Source organism: Apteryx mantelli, chromosome 5, assembly GCF_036417845.1.
Source record: "Apteryx mantelli isolate bAptMan1 chromosome 5, bAptMan1.hap1, whole genome shotgun sequence".
NCBI classification, from domain to species: domain Eukaryota; kingdom Metazoa; phylum Chordata; class Aves; order Apterygiformes; family Apterygidae; genus Apteryx; species Apteryx mantelli.
In genome coordinates this window covers 18843352-18864131 of record NC_089982.1, presented here as the reverse complement: position 1 = coordinate 18864131, position 20780 = coordinate 18843352, and the positions used below count along the sequence as shown (strand labels likewise).

At 39.7% G+C, this 20780-nt stretch overlaps 1 protein-coding gene across 1 annotated transcript in view; it reads right to left on the bottom strand.

Moving 5' to 3' along the window:
- ARHGEF38 (Rho guanine nucleotide exchange factor 38) overlaps nucleotides 1–20780 on the bottom strand; it is a 36695-nt gene that overhangs the window by 5019 nt on the left and 10896 nt on the right. Inside the window, exons 3-9 of the mRNA XM_067297581.1 lie at nucleotides 18269–18392; nucleotides 13857–14004; nucleotides 10924–10941; nucleotides 5894–6093; nucleotides 5238–5371; nucleotides 3436–3540; nucleotides 2115–2234 (exon numbers count right to left, since the gene is read on the bottom strand). Coding sequence (XP_067153682.1) covers nucleotides 2115–2234; nucleotides 3436–3540; nucleotides 5238–5371; nucleotides 5894–6093; nucleotides 10924–10941; nucleotides 13857–14004; nucleotides 18269–18392 — 849 coding nt within the window. The remainder of the gene's footprint in view (nucleotides 1–2114; nucleotides 2235–3435; nucleotides 3541–5237; nucleotides 5372–5893; nucleotides 6094–10923; nucleotides 10942–13856; nucleotides 14005–18268; nucleotides 18393–20780) is intronic.

Genomic DNA, 20780 nt, shown 5'->3' with positions numbered 1-20780 from the left:
TCAGAGCATGTAGCCTACAGTACGGCCATCAGTGTGTTATCACTGAGGAAAAACCGAGGCAAGGATCGGTGAAGTGGTCCAGTGAACTATGAGAACTGAAACCAGAGGGTAGGTGAGCATGTTTCTTAGTGCCTGAGCCAACCACTGACTTCGTAGTGTGATGCTCCAATGAAACTGGGGTTTGCATAATTATCAAGGACCATGCCAAGATAAAGTCTAGAGGCAATGAAGTCTTGTTAAATGGCATTCTTCCTTTTTAATGATATCAAAGTGTTTTTTTTTTTTTTTCTGGAAACAGCTGTAACTCAAGTCCTGTTTAAGCAAACACACAGACAATCACCTGATTTGATTAAAATATGCTATGCCTGTTTTTTTTTATCTACAGTAATCAACAAATAGGCACCTGGTAAAAGAACAAACTCTTTCTCAGATCTTTCCATTAGTCTCAACAGATTAATACTGCATGAAATAAGTTTTATTCTTGTAGGTCACTTGTTCAAATACAACACAAGCTTGTGATGAGTGAAACACTCTGTCATGTTAAGGCTCTAGGTTTTTCTATATGAAATGAGTTGTTGGGCTGAGTCTGAGAATAAAAAAGTGGCATCCCTCTCCCCTCCATAATGCACCACAGAGGAGAGCACATCACCAGAAGTGCTCTCCCAAGGCCAAGCTGCTGTGCACTGCCTAGGTCGTTTCCATTTTATTTCCACTTGAATAACTGGGCTGTGTTTAGTAAAACAATTTTTGATACATTAAGAAAACTGAAGTTCTTCAAAGCTCTGGTCCTGATTTGTGGAAGAGAAGAAGCTATTGTGGATTTTAGCCCTGAAATTGTCCCTAAAAGAGGAGGAGAGATGAAGGTATTCATTATTAACAGTTGCACAAAGGAAAGAATGGCTTAAGCTGGGCCCATTGCTGAGTTCTCCATTGATAACATCTTTTCAGGAAAAGAAGCAAAGAATGCCATGGATTGTTCATTGAGAACATCTGCTCATTATGCAAGGTAAGGACAAAAGTTTTTTTTTTTAATCTTATACATAAAACAGCCTGTTGTAAATCCAAGACACAGAAATAAATAGAAAATAAGCAAAAATAAACATGGCTAATAACAATGTCCACTGTTAAAAAAACACAATTTAAAATGTTTTTTAGAAAGTATGTGAGCCTTCAGGCCAGTTGGGTCATAAGCCAGTAACAGGTACAAAGGTTTTTTCTGGAAAAAAATTTTTCTATTTTATCTGTTGTGGAATTTCTTCTGCTTTTTTTTTTGAAGCTTCTACAAAGGAGGATGTCTTCCATACTGGATGCAGTCACAATTGCAGTGATAGAGGAGTTGCTTTTCTGTACTTCATACATTCATTCATTTTAAAGAAAATGTCTTTTGATTATTGAGATTAATTTTTGAGATTTTTTTTAAATACTGGAACTTCAAAGGAAAAGAAATGCAAAATCTCATTTCTCTGTCATTATCTGGGAGGATGAGGTCTGTCAAAGATCCTTCTGTTTTTTGGCAGACACTCTTCAGTTTGTTGGAAAGGATTAAGTGGCTACAGTTTGGACGCTACAGGCCTAAGAAAGTATAAGAAAAGCTCCATCTCTTATTTGTCCAGCCTGAGCAGTTGTTTGAAGAAGCAGCCGGCTCTATTTTGAAGATACATTTTATTCTAGCTTAGTAGAACCAGGCTTAGAGTTCATTTGGGCCCTGAAAGTAAGACACTAGTTGAAAAACTATTATGTATAAATGTTTTTATTGATTTTTAAATTTTATGGGCTGTATCCAGATTTTAAAAGCTTTCCCTTTATGAAGGCTAGGAACGTACCTGAAAAAATTTTCATAGGTGTATGATTCCAGGAGCTAATAGTTTATGAGTACAACAAAGATCACAACACCCACTCTAAAACTGTGAGTGTTAGTAACAAAACTAGCAAAAGCAGAGTTCTGCTCCAAACTGAATTTTATCTCATTTCGTATAGAAACTCAACCGACCTCCCCCATCTTTCCCTATGGATTCCTAAGGCTTTTTGCTCTTTTCTGTTCGGAGTCTTACCCACATATACCTTTTCTCACACATACAGATAGCCGTGTAACATTGGATATTGCATAAACTTACAAGGCCTCCACAGAGATTTCCAGTGTTGTTCAGTTTATTTGAACCATCATTGACTTCTTCTTTATCTTGCAAAATTTCTTGAAGCCCAATTATATTCTGTGCAGCTAGATATATGGAATCCTATGAGAAGATGGTACAAAGATGAAAATGTAGTATGATTTCTTTAATATACTGCATTCACTCATGCAGGCACTGCAATAATATTGATGGAATCAGAAATATTTTCCATCTCTGGTATCTATTTGGTTATCAGTGCAATTTCCAATCATTGTGTGTTTACTGTGATAATATTTTCTTGTGTTCTATTTTCCATGTAAACTATTTAAGAATAATATTGTTAACGTTCAGCTGAAAAAAAGTATACCTGAAACTAATGAGCTTCCCACTGGAAGTTAGTTACTCTTCAGCAAGTAGCCAGCTCAAGACTCATGCAGCCTCAAAGGCCTATTTTGGAGGATTAAGTAGGACTGAAGTGGTACATTTCACTTATAGTGAATTTTAACGTTAATGAAGGGTGCATCCCTTTGGATAATGAACTGTCAACACCATCACAGTCAACAAGTCTGTTGGGTGAGTGCACAGGACTTCCCTTGTTTGTCGAACCAAACAAGGTGTGTTTTTGATAAGTCCTGGCCAGCTGGCTGGTGATCTTACTTACTTCTCAAACAAACTTCAAGACCAGCCTGGGCAAACTTATGCTTTGAAGGACCTTGTGTGTTCTGCAAAGTTGGGAACTCATCCATGAGAGGCAAAAGTTGGTAAGTCACAAGCCAAACCACATTTTCCAAGAGGGGGATTAAAGTGAAGACATTTACAGCACTTTTATCACTCTGTAAATCTAATGCTATCCCTTAACTCAACATAGCAAGAGGATGAAGGAAGGAGTCTTCAGTCCAGTACCTATTTTAGAACATACTAATTCATGTGGCTGCAACTTGGTTCTGCACTTTTTAATGAGAAGTAGTTGCTGCTCTACTCCAGCACAGGTGCATGACCTGTATGGTGGCTACGTACTGTGATCTAAAGTAATAACTGTGCCACCAGACAGCACCTTCTTTTCTGCATTGCACCCCCGGAGTCTCCATAAAGCCTGCTGTTTAAATTGAAAAATGCAGAACATGCATTCATGTTATGTGGCTTTGTAACTTCTTTGCCATGAACTCAATAATGCAGCAGAAGCACAGTTTGCTTGCTACATATTGTAATGCAGACAGGCCTGCTTATTATTAATTTGGTTTTGCATAACCAGTGGCAGAAATATGTGTTAAACTGGTTATGGATCTGGTTTGTGGCCACAGATTTCATAAAAGCATGTACCCACCTCTAGATGTTGTGAGGAGAATGAAATGTTCTTCATGCAAAATTTCACAGTCTTTTCTAAACTTCGAAACAGCTTTTCCTCTTTATTAAAAGTCTGATCTTTCACCTAAAATAGATGTTTGCACTATTACTTTGGCAGCACAAAGGAATCTCGTTAATGAAAGAAATGCCCAGAGCTTTGCTGGAAAAATCTAAAGCCTTCCCTGAACTCCTCCCTTTGAAGACAGAACAGATTGATTCTCTAATTCTCTCAAAACTAACTACTCAAGTTTTAATCCAAGAAAAGTCGAGGGCACTGGGCTACATGACAGAGATCTTAATTTTTGCCAAGCCTTATGGCAGTAGGGAGTTATAAGCACATCTACATCAGTAAACCCTTCATTTGCTATATATTGTTGTCCCATTTGGGGAAATAAGAGTAAAAATGTAAGACATCTATTCATGTCATCGCGTCGCTTTCCAAGTGCTGATGTATGTGGACAATGGGGAGATTTCCCTCAGGCAGGCTGTAGGTGGTGCTGTTACCTCTAGAGCAACGCCCGCTCTTTAGCTAATACTCTCACCATCAATGGAGTGGTTTTACTTTTTTATGCTATCCGAAGAATCCCTGAAAATATGTTTATATCTGCCTACTTTTTACTTGAAGAATATGAGAAATCTCAAAGTTGGTTTTCAGTGGTTTTGCTGTAAGGGTCACAGCATGTCTCAGAGCTGTGAATTGTGAGCTTTCTCAGTCTCTACAGAGGATGGAGGGATGAATCTTTAACAGATGTATCTTGTTTCAAAAGTCACTTGCAAATGTTTGCAAATGGAGTTTGCAAGCTTAAAACTATTTTTAAAAATCCAAACAAGCAGAAAACAAAGACTTGGAAAGAAAGAAAAATCACATCTCCTCTCAATCAAATGTAGCTCCATGGTTGTCTCTGATTTTATACTCTTTTCAGTGTTCCAGTCTGCCATGGAGTTTGGTGGGAAAACCAAAGAAGATACCAGAATTTCCACTGTACAAATAAATGAACAAAAAAATGAATGTGGGTAGTTTGCATCAGAGAAAGGGGGAAACCACTGATAAAGAACAAAACAGGAAAAAACAACACAAATCTTGAAAGGTCACATCTAGAAAGACAAGTGACCTTGTATAATCAACTATCTTGTGCAATGAGGTGCACCAGATATCATTTTTAAGGTCAGTTATAATTGATTTTCTTTGAGATTTAGATTTAAGATTTCCTGAAAATGTTTATCCTGACAGGTTTTGAATTACAACCTCAAAATTATTAAGGAGTGTTTTATTTTGGGGCACTCATCAGATTTATCACAAAGAATTCTTTGCCTCTGGTAGTTTTGACAGTTACAGGTTCTTACACATGTAGAGGCAAACTCATTGCTTTTACTAATCAGAAGATAAGTACTACTGATTTTCCTTGGTGGATTCAGGACCTGGATGTTATGATGCAGAGTAAGATGGATTGAACATGTCCTCAGCACCAACAATAACCATTCCCAGTCTATCCACAAACAGCTGATCTCAGGATGAGTTTCATAAAACTATTGGTCACTTCCTCTCTGTTGAAGATGTTTCAGAAACTCTTAGGTGCAAAAGAAAAGGTGGAAAACACATTACGTTATTCTCTATTTCAATCACAACAATCTTTTCTGTCTTTGACACTCAGAAAATGACTTTATAGATGATGCAAAAAAAGCAACACCCCAAATCTATTTCCAAAACATTGTGAAAAAAAACTTTGTGCAAAACCAGAACTAACACTGTCAATGCAAATGTGTGATTGGATGAGCAAGTACCTGAGGTTCTCCCCCCGTCAGTATTTTCAGGTGGCTGGTGACCCTCTTGGATTTCTTGCTAATGGAGTGAATGCTCAGTCGGGAGAACTTTTCTTTAAACGATTCATCATCATCATTTCTCTTATACTTCAGTACTGCAGACAGAGAATTTCATGACACTAATAATCTGTATTCATAGGGCCTTTCACAGAGTAGGGCACACAAATATGAAACCATTTGAGACCAGATACTTTGATGTCACTTGCTGTAATCTTGTGTGAAAATGCCTGAGACGATGAAAACCTTGTTATCAATCCTTGCCTTTGGAAGAGTGAGTTAAGGCTTCAACATGGCAAGTCTGTAAGAAAAATCGCTACCATTGTGTCTTAATTATTATTCGTGTTTGCAGCTGCATTACTGACAATGAACATGGATATAACATGGATTCTGTCTTCTTTTTCATTTTTATGGAGTCTGTGTCCCCTGTGAGATAACATAGTTGGCTGAGGACATGCAGCACCAAGGCATCTATTTACCTTCTTAAAGCCCAGCTTATTGCACAGCTTAAGCAGCACCCACTGAAACTGCTCTGGTAACATGACTGGAGTTGAAACCTCTCTTGTAATCATCAGCCCAAATCTACAAAGAGAGAGGAATTTACTGTGCCTTTTTCTTACCTAAGTCTTTCCTCCTTTTAAGTTCATTAATGTTCACATTAATGTTTTTCATAGCAAAAAGGGCATCTTGTAGTGCTTTGTGGTCAGGGTGAGAAGCAGGAGTTGAATTCAAGAGTTCACAGAGTAACAGGGGATATTTCATCACCCGTTGTACTGGTTTGATCATCAGGGATCCCATGTCCATTAGATTTGGCTTTCCTCTGTAATTTATACAAAAAGAAATTGTCACATAAGGAGAAACTCCTTGAAGACAAAAACTTCTTATTATTTCTCTCTAGTCATTGAAGCTGTTGCCTTTTATATTCTTCAGTTGAGCTTTCAACTACAGAAAATATCAAAACCAGAGCACTGCTTTGCACTGAGTCATAGAGATGCAATTACCACTTATGTCAAAAGTAAGACACATCTGTCAGGAAACATGGGCAGTTGTAAATGAAACCATCCTCTCGCCCCCTCAGTGAGACAGGTCTGAGTTTTCTGTATTTTCAGCAATTTGCCAGACTATTGCTTAGACATTACCTCTGAAATTGTCCCACTCGGTCTGAGGGGGTGCGTATGGTACAACTTACATATCACAACACCAAAGAAGGCAGATGTAGGTGGAAAAACAAATAACAGGAAGTTTGAGAAATGCATGTAAGTGGGGGTGTAAGTGGTGGCTGTAACCTCCTGCTCTGGCCCCTCAACCTTAAGATTGCAACATCTCCTTATTGTGAGTAACTGGGATGCCCATGTGCTGCTGCATCCCTTCTCACAACACCTCTCAACTTGCCACTGTGACCCCAGTAGTTTTACTGTCTTTTACCTGCTGTATTTCTCTACTGGGTTCCAGCAGGTTATATCTAATGATTGCTGAGCTTTCAAAGTATACTGGATTTGGTTTCGGGGAACACTGAACATATAGGATGTTTACCTAGGCTTGATGCAACCTGCTGGAAGTCGCCTTAAGCAAAGGCAAAGTAGGCAGTTGCCTAGAGTGGCAGAAGGATGAGGGTAGCAAAATCATAGCTTCCAGCATGGACACAGGGAATGGTAGCAAAATCATAGCTTCCCGCATGGGTGCAGGGACTCTCTGTGGCTCCAGGCTTGGTCCCTGCTGGCTCAGGACTGGCAGCAGAGCAGCTTCACGGGGCACCAAGTCCCGAGTGACTCAGGTCAACAGGGCCACCTGAGCTCTCTGGCCCCCATGCGAAGTGCTTATCAACCCACTGAATTTATGCTCCAGACCCATTCTGAACCAGGCTTTGTTCATGCTCTCCTGGTTTTAAGACAAGAGGTTGTGCAATTTGCAGGCCAATTCTTCCAAGTCTGAAAGAAAACAGGGAAAGAGGGCAGGACCAGCCACATGCATTTTCATTTCCATCCCTGTGGCTGATAGAAATGTACTGTCTTGACAGAGCAGGTAGCACCAGATGGCCAAGCCCTATGGGCCTAGGGCCAGGGCTGGCTATTACTGAGGCTGTGGCTTAGTCTTTGCCCAGGGGAAGCTGTTCTGCTGCTGTGGCACAATACTGAATTTTGCCACCTGTAAGGATGAGGACCAACATGCTTTTTTTGTACTTTTGCCTGGGATAACAAAAATGTTACCGGGGAGCTTTGAACTAGCCCTACTAAAATGCTCAGATTTCTTCATCTTTTTCTCCCATGCTGCAAAGCCGAGCCACCAAACAAGCAGCTGTTCACAGCCTGCACCTATCTCTTTTTGCAAGCTCTGCACAGTTTGTTCTTTTTGGCAGCACAATGACAGAATGGTCTGTTGTCTCTTCTCATCACAGCACTCTCCTGAGCAAACTGGGAAATGCGCTGCCACCAGTGCTGGTGTGAACTGCATGTGACTCACAGACCTCCCCTTTGAAACTGAGAGTGAGTTATTGGCAGTAGTGTGAAGGACTGTAATGCAGACCAGAGCTTTCCATTTGCATGCCTGGAAGGGCTATCATGGAGAGAAAAAGGTTGTCTGAGATTAAGTACAGGCAAGGTAATGCTAGAGGAAGAAGGATTTCTGAACATGGAAAGATAGGGAAATAATACCATATAGAAGGAAAGTGCAAACAACATTGAGCATCCACTTATTTTGCAGGCTGCTATCTATTGTTTTGTACAGCAGAAGGAGTAAAAGAAGGGGGAAAAGGCTTTCATTCCCACTTACATATATATATACATATAACAAGAGCCAATCCTTACTGCTGACTAATTAACTAACAATTTGAATGCCTTTGAGAAGAGTCATCTACATATTTAAACCATTTCTCTCACAGAGGCGTTATCTGTAAAAATTCTGCATGAAAAAAAATTAACAGTAGATGCCTTTTAAAGCTTCTTAATGTCCCCAAAATTTCTTCTCATTTCAATACTCCTCATTTCCCCTGTATCCTACATTAAATATAGAGAGCTATTTTCCCTTCTTTCAGCTTCTGGCAGCAATAATGAAAAAAATCTTAAATTGTTATTGTTTTCTCTGAAAAGCCCCATGAATGCAAATCTATAAAAGCTGCTTCATGAATGGAAAAATCTTCAAGTGTCTTCTCTTTATATAGTTGCACTTTGGACAGCTGCCCAAGTGATAAACAGCCCTCTGTTCGCATATCTGCATGACACAGTCTAGCAATATGGTTTGAAAGATAGTAGGTTTGTTATAAGATAATGACTCCCTGGGGGCACTAAATGCCACAAAGTTCAACTCATCTAATTCTCCCCAGCAAGATTATCTGATGATAACCACTCTCCCTAGATTAGTCCTGTTTCTAATACGCCCCGTCAGAACACCCAGCAGCCCGGCAGAATGTGGCCTTGCCACACAACTGAAACAGATGTGTAACGGCTTATGACATCTATTGTGCAGAAAATTAAGTTGATAATTCATTTGCGATGCTACTTCAGCCACCCCATCTTATCATGAGTTTAGCAAGTATTCTAGGCCAGAAGTAGCTGTACTAATCTCATTGCAAATTATTACTGTAGCTCTGCAGTGCATGTAGCTGTCTTAACTGCAGTGGGCTTCACAGCATACCTTTTTCTCCTCTACGCAACAAAGTAAGGTCTCCAATACAAAAAGAATCCCACCTGCTTAAAAAATGCATTGTGGCAAGCTATGCAGAGACAGGTGATTCAATATTTAGTTTCACATTCTCTCATTATCTAACAGGTAGTTCCAGTGGAGAACATGATAGCCGGTATGATATAACGGGGCTGAGGCTGGTGTCGTATTCCACTTGGCAGTTTTGGAACTGTGTACATGCATCCTAGATTGCAATACGATTTAAAGACTCAGGCTTTATGGTTTACTGTGTGTGAGCCAAGTACATTTTAGTACAAAACATGTAGGGGAAATAATTTACTGTGCCGTATGATTCTCATGCAAACCCAGGGAATTCACTGAGGCTGCACAGCTGTAAATCCAAGCAGGATTTAACCTATCCAGTTGACAGCAAAGGGCAGCATTGTTTGGTATTTATGTAACTGTTTTCTTTAGCGTGCTTGAATGTAAAGGGAGCTGGGACCAGTGACATCACAGATGGGTTGAGGTGAGCTATGCTCTGCTTTCTAGGTCAACATTAACCAGATTTTTAGGCACAGTCCTGCTGAATGGCTGCTGAGACTCCACAACTTCTAAGCTGAATTGCAGGAGATGGCATTTCTGAGTGCCCTGCCGTTCAGAGGACACAAATGCCACCACGCTGTGTGAGATAGCCAAGTGCAGGGAGGGCTGCTCAGCTAAACCTAGCTGCTTGCACTCTTATGCAGCTTTACGAGAGCCAGTTTCGATAGACCACTGCTTAGGGAATCATGTAAACTCAGCAAGTTGTATCCTAGACTCTATTAGAAACTGTTTGAAGGAGATAACTGGGCATTCATTTCTGATAGGGTTATGCAAGTCAAAGCAGCCAGTCTTGTGCTATTTCTATGTGTGTTGCTGTCTCACTTGATCTTATGGTTATTTTCTACATATTTGTGTCCCTCTTAAAGCCCCAGCTCCCTGAGAGAAGGGAGTATCCAAGAATCTTCTTTATGGAAACCCTATACAAAAAAACTATTTCTTATCATTGAATGAAGCTTGAAAACCCTAACTTTAGAGGTTCAAAACGCAATCCTTCAGTGTCTACTTAAGAATCAAGATTATTTTTACACTGATCTCATTTTTGATGTGTGACTGATTGACAGTTTGACAAATTCTCTGACCTTACAGGTGTTCCTCTCCTACCCATAGAAAGCACACCCGCTCCTCTTTTCTTTCTTAACATTTCTGTCTGGGATTGTAATCATTTTCTTCAGTTCAGCTAACCCTTTCTTTGACCTCTCCATGCAGGTAACTTCTGGATTTGTTGCATTTCAATGATGCTGACCTGCCGGATGTCCAGAAACTGCAGCCTTGATATTAACTCTCCTTTTTGGCTTTTCAAAGATGTGACATTTGGCTCAGAAGTCCCTTAACCACAACTTACTGGAGGCTGGGTGAGTATTCTGGCAAAGTGTTGTTATACGCTTGTTCTCTTCTGATGTTCTTCCAGCCACTGTCAGAGGGAATATCCTGGGAAAGATGGACCTCTTATACACTTAGGGCTACAGAAAGGTCGTCACTTTAGAAATAGCTTTACATGCGAACCTAATGTACGTTGAGCAGGTTTACAAAGGCCTGCACAAAATTATTTAAGAGTGCCTGGATTTCAAAGACCTCACTGTGTTGTTGAGAAGCACTCCGGAGAACTTCAGAACTCTCCGAGCCCATTTCATAGACAACAAGGTGATAATGAAGGGCTCTGAATGGGTTGGCAAGCGGATTAAATAGCTTCACAAAGCACAAGTTTTGCAAGATGCAGCAAAGCTGGTGCGGTAGTAATTAGCAAACCAGACAGTTATAGAAATTAAAACTGGAAGTCTTTTATCACTTATGTCCTGGAGAAATCTATGGGTTATGCTGAAACAAAATGCTTGTGTTCTTAACATTCCCAAATGTACAGTTTTAAGCATATTTAAGATAATTTAAAGATATTTAAAAGATTATTTTATATCTGAAAAAGGCATATACTTACTCTTCCTCGTATATCTTTCTGCAAAAGGAGAAAAACAAAACATATATTAGCTTCCTCCTGAAAGGATTTATACCAATCATGGGCCAGATTCCCAGATACACTTCAGTGACACAGAGCAGCCATAACTGGCCAGTTAAGTTAGGTTTATGGCTGCTATGTGTCAGCAGAACTGCACAAAACAGCCAGAGGGTACCAGTGAATCTGGCCCTATATCTTTGTGAAAAGACAGCCCAAATGAGAAAGGATTGTCAGGAAACTGGCTTTAGTTACCCTTCTCCTCACAGTATTAAAATATGTTATTCTTATACAGTTAAAACATGTAATCCTTGGGCTTTGTAAACATCCACCTCTATTTTATTTAAATAGAAATGCATTTCTAAATGAGAAAGAATGCACTTCAGCCTTTTAGGATATAGATTCAATGGCAATTTTAAGGTTTTTTTGTAGGATACACATCAGCTGAAACCTCTTTATAGTTGAATAGTGTCTATATATGTAGTGAAAACAGCAGAGAGATACAGCTGTAGTTTGGAAACACTCAGACATGCACAAAGAATATTTTTTTTATGGTATGATTAAACTTAAAGAAGATCACCTAAATGCATGGGAACCAAAATGTCTCCCCATCGCTATGTTAGACTTTTTCAGTATTAAGTCCTGACATCACATTGTCAGCCACTGCTATCTGACTGCCTTCACTAATACCTCCTTGCCCACTAAGGGCTAACTGAGCATCTGGAAGCTGGTGCTTTCATTGCTTCTGCACTGTCGGCTCTGGGAGTGCTTGTGATATCTCTTTGCCCTTGTAATAGTTGACCAGGCTACTTCAGACCAAAAGCAGAGCAGGTAGTTGCCAGCATCCTTTTTTACCAGCTGCATTTCTTTGGCTAAGCTAGCAAACATCCCCAGCTTGCATAATCACTGCTGAAACACGGGATTCTGCAGAATTGGTTTTTACACATATCTCCAAGGCAGACACCTACATTTTGGGAAGGAATTTCTCCTCTTTAGGCAGCAGGAAGAATAGGAATCCAAGCCTGGCTAATTAAATCTGATTTGCCTGTACAGATGTGCAGAGTGCCACTCACAAGATAGAAGTCATTTTTAACATGGCAGGTGTGGCATAGCTGAGGAAGAGAAGCCCACAGTAATGTCAGCCCATTTTAACTTTTTAAAAATGTGACAATACTCTTCCCGAGGGAAAAAATATTTAAGAAGTAAACATTGTTCAAGAGTAGCAGTCAGTGGCCCCTGAATACATTATATCTCACAGTGGAAAACAGTCCGTAACTTATTCGGTAAGAATGCTGCATTAATTTCCTCCTAAGACGAGTATTCTCTAATCGGTAGTAACAGGTTTAGATAACCACAGCTCCACATTTGAATGTGTACTTTCAGGCTTAACTTTTCAATTGGTTGCAATTTTTAGCCACTGGGAAAAAAAACACAATATAGTACATGTAATGGTGTTTTTTCCATTGGTTCCTGTTTAAAGGCTAATAGGAAAGAACAAGATAAAAAAGGCTTCATTGTGAGGTAGTTTTTGTCACTTCCTGCCAGCCAAGGCTACAATGGTTCAGCAGAAAATATCCTTTCTGTTCACAAATCCCAGCTGTGGTATTGGAACAGGAGCTTCTGTTACTGGCTCTAGCATTGAAGTGGCAACATCCACCCTAACATGTACACAGACACTATCTTTTAACCTTATTTCCTTCCACAGTCTCTTGCCTCAGCAGTAGGGATGACAGTTGCAGCTTCTCTTGATTAGCTGGAAAAAAATATTGTAGGAGTCAGCAACTGAAACACCCCCTTAGGGGAGATACCTGGCCATCCATTAGCCTGAAAGCCTGAGTTTATCTGAAAATCTATTTCTTTCAACTTCCAGGGTAGCTAAAGTCTAACCAAATGTACTTTGTTATGTATTTAATAACCAGACATGTTGCACAAAGAAGCCTTATTTTCAACACAACCAGTCTTCTAAGTAAACATTTTTCTTTTGATTTGTTAATATTTTTCTCTACCACCATTTCCAGATTTCATTCAGATATATTTCCTATGTCCTAAGTCTTAACACCTCTCTACAGACTGATCATTAGCTGAGGTATAGTTGAAATGTCTGTCATTGATTAAGTATTTGTGATAGCTTTACATCTCTCCTAGAAGCGTGCAGCATGGGCCTTTTCTAGAGCTCGACTTCTGATCTGAAAGGTGGTGGTCTGCTCCCTCTTGACAGTTCTGTGCTATATTTTTGAGAAAGTGAGGGGGAAAGAGAATTTGCAGGTGGGAAGAGAAGCGCTCTCCATGGAAAAGGTGAGGTGGTTCACATGACTGGGTTCAGGAGGAAGTCACACTGCATGAAAGATCCATTACTTTGCTGCACTCCAGTTCTCAAGAGGATTTTTCTATGGAGCTGGAGCTGGAGGCAAAGAGACTAAGCAAATTCCTCTGTCTGGACATGACAGCTTCGTTCAACACCAGTCACTTTCAAATATCCCCACCACGAGGTATCTGGCACTGCAATAACTCCAAATCCCTGGGGCCTTACAGTCTAGCTGGGGCACAGAAACACCATTGCATATTATTTTAGTTCAAACAATAGAATTGCTGAAAATGGGGGCAGTATGCTTCCTAGGAGCTGGGCAAGGTGCTCCCAACAGCCCATTATATGATGCAGCATTTTTTTTGCCAGTATGGGGCACTGAAGCTAAAGGAACTGCAACCTTTCTTGTGCTATTTTTGGCCATCTTAGTGAGAAAGAAATCTAATCATGGCCCCTGGCTTGTCATCTTTTCATGAAAGCAGCATAAGCCAGAGCTCCCAGCAAGCCTCATAAAACTCTGGATTTACAGGGGACCTTTCATCTACATCCATTTAAAATGTTCCCTGCCAGGCAACTGACTATGGACGGAAATCATCATTTGAAAAGATCTTACTTTAAGGACTGTACACAGTGTCTTAAATGCTGCTTCAGTTCTTCATCCTTTTCATAGGATTCCAGCATGGTGTGTGCATCATCGTGGCGATAGCAGTAGATTTTATATGTGTCTTCTAGTGGGCCTTTAATCTGCAAGAACACTTCCCCTGTTAAAGAGAAAAACAAAGCGTGTCAAGCCAGACAACAGCGTCTCAGAAGGAGTTTTATTATTCCATCACATTAGCCGTGAGCTAAAAAGGCTGGTTTCCACTTTACTTTCCTTAGAAATGATCTTGCGTGTTTATGTGCATTATTTATTACATGTATTTCTCAGCTGCTCATCTTTGTCATAGCTGGACACCATTATATCAGTGTTAATGCACAAAAATTCCCTTAGGAAAAGGGACGAAATCTCCACACCCTGCACCCCTTCATATGCAGCCCCCTAATTCACTGCCACAGCTTAATGTCTTTTATATGAAAACCAGACAGGAGGGCTTAACTCTTAAGGGGTGACCATTTTTTGTTCTGGGCTGTAAGCATGTTAATTTTCCTTTTGACTTTTTTTCAACTGAATATGAACTTAGATGAGTTATAACAGGAATAATGACTCCATCTCCCATTAGCCATTTCACTTTTATCATCTGTTTTGCAGAATCCTGAAATGGCAATTGTTATGGCCTAGAATAGAGGGTTTTTTTTTCACATGACAGAGGAAAAAACCTCCACCTGTCCCCTAATTAAATAAAACCACTGTGGATTACAGCCATTTTTATACACTATTTAGGTTTATATACAACTGAAAGGGGAAAAATATTTACATTTCCAGTCCTCTACAACACCATTTTTTCTTCAAAGAACAGTTGGGATTTTTAGAGGCACTAAAGTAGTAATATACCCATTTTCTATTTAATTCTGATGCCTAATTCTCTCAGCCTAAAATTCCTGTGCTGGTTTCTGTGTATGTAAGAAATATTATGCAAGTGGAAAAGGCTTCATCTCTTTTGCTGAGATATTCATTCTTACACCCATATGTAAGAGCATCCTGATCAACATCCTTGGAAATGCATATAATAAACAGCAACAACAGTGAAAACTACTGTCTCAAGCACTTACTGAAAAATTACATCTGTATGGTAACCAGTCAGATGTTTTCTAAACATTCCTGCTGAGTTATAGCAATGATTATTGAAGTTAAAAGCCGAACAGCACATTAATTGGGAGCTCTCTATTCATTCACAGAGTGAGCACAAAGCTGTCAGGCATCCTGCATGTTTCATCCTGACCAGAGTGGGCTGTTTCATAATACATTGCATTGAACTGCTCTGTCTTAAAGTGAAAAATGATTCAGTTACCACAGTAACACAGCTCTGGGTTTTTTCCCCTAGCAGCAAAGGTTAACTGGGCTGTCTAATGCATGTTGGTTTCAAGGTGTGAATAAGGGAACAACAATGACTGAGCTAAGACCACAGAAGTTCATTTTAGTTACTGTAAGGCCACAGTCGGAAAAGCACCAGCATCCTATAGTCAAATGTTCTCTAGCTGTCTCTCACCTCTGTCTTCTCTATCTCGTGCTAAATGTTAATGCTGACTGCTAAAAACACACATTGCATCCTGGCTTTCCCATGAACTCACTATACAGGCCTTTATTAACCAGCATTGTAAGGGAAATCATAACAAGCTTTCCCGTGATTCTGCTCCCTTGGGGCCTGATTTTCAGAGATGCTGAGCTCTCACAGTTTTCACTAACTTCAGCTGGAGCTCTGAGTGCTTAGCATGGCCCTTAATATGCTAACCTCTCGAGAGAGGTTATGTTTTCTGTAGCAAAAATGCAAACTATAGACTTACTGTTCATTTCAGCATACACTAGAGGCTGAAAATTATCATCCTCTCCTCCATAACGAAGGAGATGAGCAATATCTGTTCATTAATGCATTTTCCCATAATGACAAATATTTCCATTGATGCTAAATGATGAGAAAAATGATGTGCTGATTTCATAGACAGGTCCTTCTTGGTCCCAAGCCATATGTCCTGAATCAGCTGAGCTAGGCATATCACTGTGGGAGCTTGCTATATGGGCCAAAAATGGATTGTATTTGGGTACAGGTTTAAACATACTCTGAATCTTTTGCACACTCTGATGAATCCAGCTTTGTCTGATGCCTATTCTTGAGTGCAATAGTCAGACAGTCTTGAAGAGAAAATCCTAGGAAGAAGGCTTGAGCAACAGAAACAATTTCTCGCTATGGCTTTCAGTGGTGCTTTCTGTTTCGACAGCAGTGGGAGATGGAGGAAGAAGGAGTCAAATAATGAAAGCCTGGATAAGATCTAAACCATCATATTCCTCCACATACAGTGACTAGAACAGAGAGGAAAAAAAATGTGAGAGAGAACTGGAAAGGGCAATTTTATCTCTGCTGTGCATAGCTTTAAAAGACAAAACAACACAAGAGATGTGTCTACATTAGCATTTTAGCTCAGATTAGGAGAGTGCTCTCAGTTGTCCGTTTCCCATGCCTCGCTTGCACAGTGGAGCAGTCACAGACACACAAACTGGATTCTTTCGGGGTGGCAGTTACCAGAAAATGCACTCTGAAGGCACATCTTATGAAGTCCAGCCATAAAAGGGACCTCTCAGTCCACAGGTACAGACTAAAGCTAATCTGAAGTAAACCCCCTAAAATGTGTAGTATGGACATCAGGTCCTTAGCACCAACCGTTTTGCTCTACATGTCTGCTCCTGTTGGAGCCCACTACTTGTTAATACGGACACAGCCTAAGATGCACAGAGCATACCTCAACCTCACCATGACTGGGTTGCCTTCTAAAAGAAGAGTTTTTCAATGCAAGATGTTTAAATACCATAAACCTGTTAGAATATGATGGGTATGTTAAATAGATTCTCATCAGCCCACGTTTTCCAGAGATTGGCTTTAACAACCTTTACACTGACTGTGAGGATCCTGAAGTCAAAACAATCATCTCCTATACTTTCAGAGGATGATGACAAACTTACCGTTTATAGTGACGCAGTCATTCTCCCTGCTTTTGTCTTAATCTTTGAAAGAACTGCTCACACCTTATTTGCCAGTTTCTTTCCTTGTCATAATTTAGCCAACTCTGATCCAAAATCCCATACATTTTCATGACTCTTTGTCTGATTCTGGAGAAACACCCTAACAAACTGATGAAATTGTCTGTCTTCTGGATGTGGCAGGGAACTAAAAGGATGATTCCCTTTGCTGTGAAGAAAGCCACTTCCTGCTAGAATAGAACATTGCTTATTAAGGGTATGACTCATCGTGATGCACTTTTATTGAAATACCGCCAAACAACACAGTCTCATCAGACTACGTTAAGCTGTTGCCTTGGCAAACCAGATTGAGACGTGCTAGGATTCATACTTTTCCCAAGCCTCATATACTTCAAAATCATGTTGCTTAGTCAAATGGCAACTGATAATCTTTTGCTCCATTTTTTTGCAAGCAGAGGGGTTCTTTCTATAACATGTTACCTGTGGTATATGGTCAATTTAGGGAGGAAAGAATCTCTCTGACCTCTGAATCATAGCTGAAAGCTTTTTAAATTAAATTGGAGGACTTTACACTGAAGCAAATTGAGAATGCTCACCTGATCCTTTAAGGTGGCTCAGCTACTGCCTCTGCATTTAAGAAGCAGTTAAGGAAGAGCCAATGAACAGTAACTTCCTAAATCTCTCCAGCTGTGTCAGAGTGTCAAGTGAATAGATCACAGCCCTAACATTCATGTCCTGAACTGCAGAGCATATGGTTGCTGTGGTATATCCAGGGGTAATCCATTTGCTAGAAATACCCATAATCCCTACAGACATACCTTCACAGATTCCCACAAACTTAATATATCAATTAGAGCTTTCTTTGCTGACCATGTCCCTGTTAAGCACACTTAACCATCTCTTGCATGAATTATATTGCCTATAGATATGTTTGCAATGTTTGGGGTTTTTTGTGATGTATTTATTATTCCAATCATTTTTTTAGTGCTTTGCTTGAATGGTACAATTATAAATATGCAATATAAGAGCTGGTCTAAGTGTCAGCAGAGTTAGGCAATATCTATCTATCTAAATTAAAATGATATTATCAGTATATGGCATAACTTCAGTGCTGCAGCTTTTACTCATGCTAAACTCACTCTCATTCCCTCCTTCCCCTCAAAATCCCCTCAAAGAAGGTTTGAATAAGAGCATCTTGATCAGGTCTGATATGAGTACGGTAGACTCACTGGACAGACTTCACATTTCATGTTTCACATATTATTGCGGACAGCTAGTAGCATGTTAGTCTCTGGGAGTGGTACTAGTTAAGTCTGATGAGGGTAGAGGACAGGAGAGTGTTATATTTATTCTTTCGTGTAGCTCTGTAGAACTCAAGAGGACGGTAAACGTACCAATTACTTGCATGGGTGGCTCCACATCTGCCGTGGCTTCTTCCAACAATGACAGCAGTTTGGCTGATATCTGATGGACCGATTCAATGTTGCTAAACAAGCCATCGACGTCAAAGCGAACAATCTAATGGAATACAAATATTAAGCAGCTACTGACGAAGGATAAGGAAGGACATTGTGTTTTATAGACCTTCTCTTGCTAAGCCTTGAGTGTTCAACACTCCAGGAAACACCACTTCTGCAAAACCTCATATAAACATCCTCCTTGTGATTTCAAGGACACATATACAGTTTTCAGATTAGTGTAACAAAAGGCATTTTATCAAGTGCTTTTAACCTTATTTTGAACTATTCCTAATCTGAATGTGTTTACCTAGGAAGGAAATAAATATTATCATCTGAATAAAGGAAAGATCTTTAGCTGGCTTTAAAATGTTTATTTATTTTCCCATAGAGAAAAAGACTAGTTGACAGAGTTTTTGATTCCCTGATTACCAGCTGCTCCTAGGGGCTGCATGAACTGCTACATAAGCTGAGACCTGGGTGTGTTGGTGCCAGGTATCAAGTATGTAGACTTTCAACAGATGGTGGTACCATTTGAAATTAGGTGTCCCATAAATCCAAAAAGTACGATCAAGACCATATAATTTCCACTAAAACAAACAGATTTACAATTATAGGCATTAATATAATCAAAGAAGCTTTCCACAGAGACTGGCAGGACAACACTGACTTCAGTGAACTGCACCAATTTATACCAACAGAAAATTTGGCTCTGTATCCCTCTTCATTTTAAAGTAAACAAAAAATTTTCAGAACACGTACTTTTCATACATCAGTTATTCATTTCCATGCACAGCAGGGCAATAATTAATATTCAGGGACAATTGGAGATAGCCAGTGGTAATGTGCTAATACTGTATTGAGAATAAAGGCAAGACCAATTTAGAGTCATCCGTACTGATACACTCTGAACCTCTCTCTCCATTAGAAACAGAATTGCTTACTTACGTAGCAGCTCACCAGATGCCAGGAGGATCAAATTGCATGCTATTGTAACAGAATCAGCATTATACTTTCAGTGCTAATGTAGTTAATTTTTTTATAATTATTATAGGGGCTAAAACAATTTTTATCCATTTGGAAATATGAAACAGATTCATTGCTAGGTCAATTTTTTAAATACTATCCATCTCTAAATGCATTACAAACTTTCAAATATGGTTGTTTATCTGAGAAGCAGTCTTAAAACCATATAACATTCTTGAAAGCCTTTCAAAAACGCAGAGGTTATTAAATTAAGACAGTTATAATCTCTAAATTACTTTCCTGTATACATCTATCAAAGGACTTCTGATCTCTGCTCCAGCATAATGTCTACATAGTATTTGGAAATATATTGTGCATATATGCTTATATACATACTTACATACACAGTGACAAAGGACAGAATCAGGACATATGTTTTCAGTTGGCTTGAAAAGAGCAAAGAAATACAGCAAACTTCTTAAAAATCTCAGTGAATTCAACTAGACAATGCTCTTACTCAGTGCTGGCCAGACCGAGGAAAGAGTCAAGTGGAGAATTCTTCTAAGTGGATAAGCAAGTGTGGAGGAAAAAGAAGTCAAGAAGTCCTTAAAGTTACACTAGCAGATTCCAGCTCTGCTGAAAATAGGTTGGAACAAACTCTGATAAGTGGGTTTTTTTAAAAAAAAGAAAAATTTTGCAGGAGCTTAAATAGCATGGGTTTCAGCTGATCACGGAGTTTCCCAAAGAAGTAGGGTCAGTGCCATTCACTTCAGCACATGCACCGATACTTTGTGACCTATTTCATAAGGAACCATATATACAAAATACTTGGTTAAAGGCCAATTTAAAAAGATTCTTATTCTGCATTAGCAGCAGATACCATATGTACAGCCTTTATGAATCCTATGTTGCAGGCTCCACAAATATAAATCTTTCCCTGGACAACCTCTTCTATTCCTAGCTTGTGACTGCACAGTTTTTCTAGAAATTGCAATATTGTTGAGGCAAAGGTGCTCTTTGAAGTCTCCGCTAAAAAGGAAAATGGGTATCATTGGCCCATAAGCTCTTTTGCCTGAAAGATCATTTCTGAGCTATCCTTCTTAAGCTTAGCTTTGCTGAGTAAGATGCAGATCTCATACGTGCTCACTGGGCTGTCTGATATTCTCACCATAGCTGTCTGAGAGGCTGGATGAAGTCATCTTTAAGACTGAATTTAACCTTGATGTGGAGATCCATATCATTCAAGGTTGTTATTGTGGAAAATATTTGTTGTTACTGGTTGTTACTGCTTTTGGAGGTGGCAGTAATGGTGTGCCAGGGGATGGTACCAGGGGTTATGATTACACAGCATCCTATACTGCAGCATGGAGAAGCTGAAGCTCCTATTCCAGCCCAGGCCTGAGAGCACGAATAAAAAGAGGTAGGGTCTAAGCTGCTCTCAAGGGAAGTACATTTATGCAGGCTTTATGTGGGTGCAGTGAAA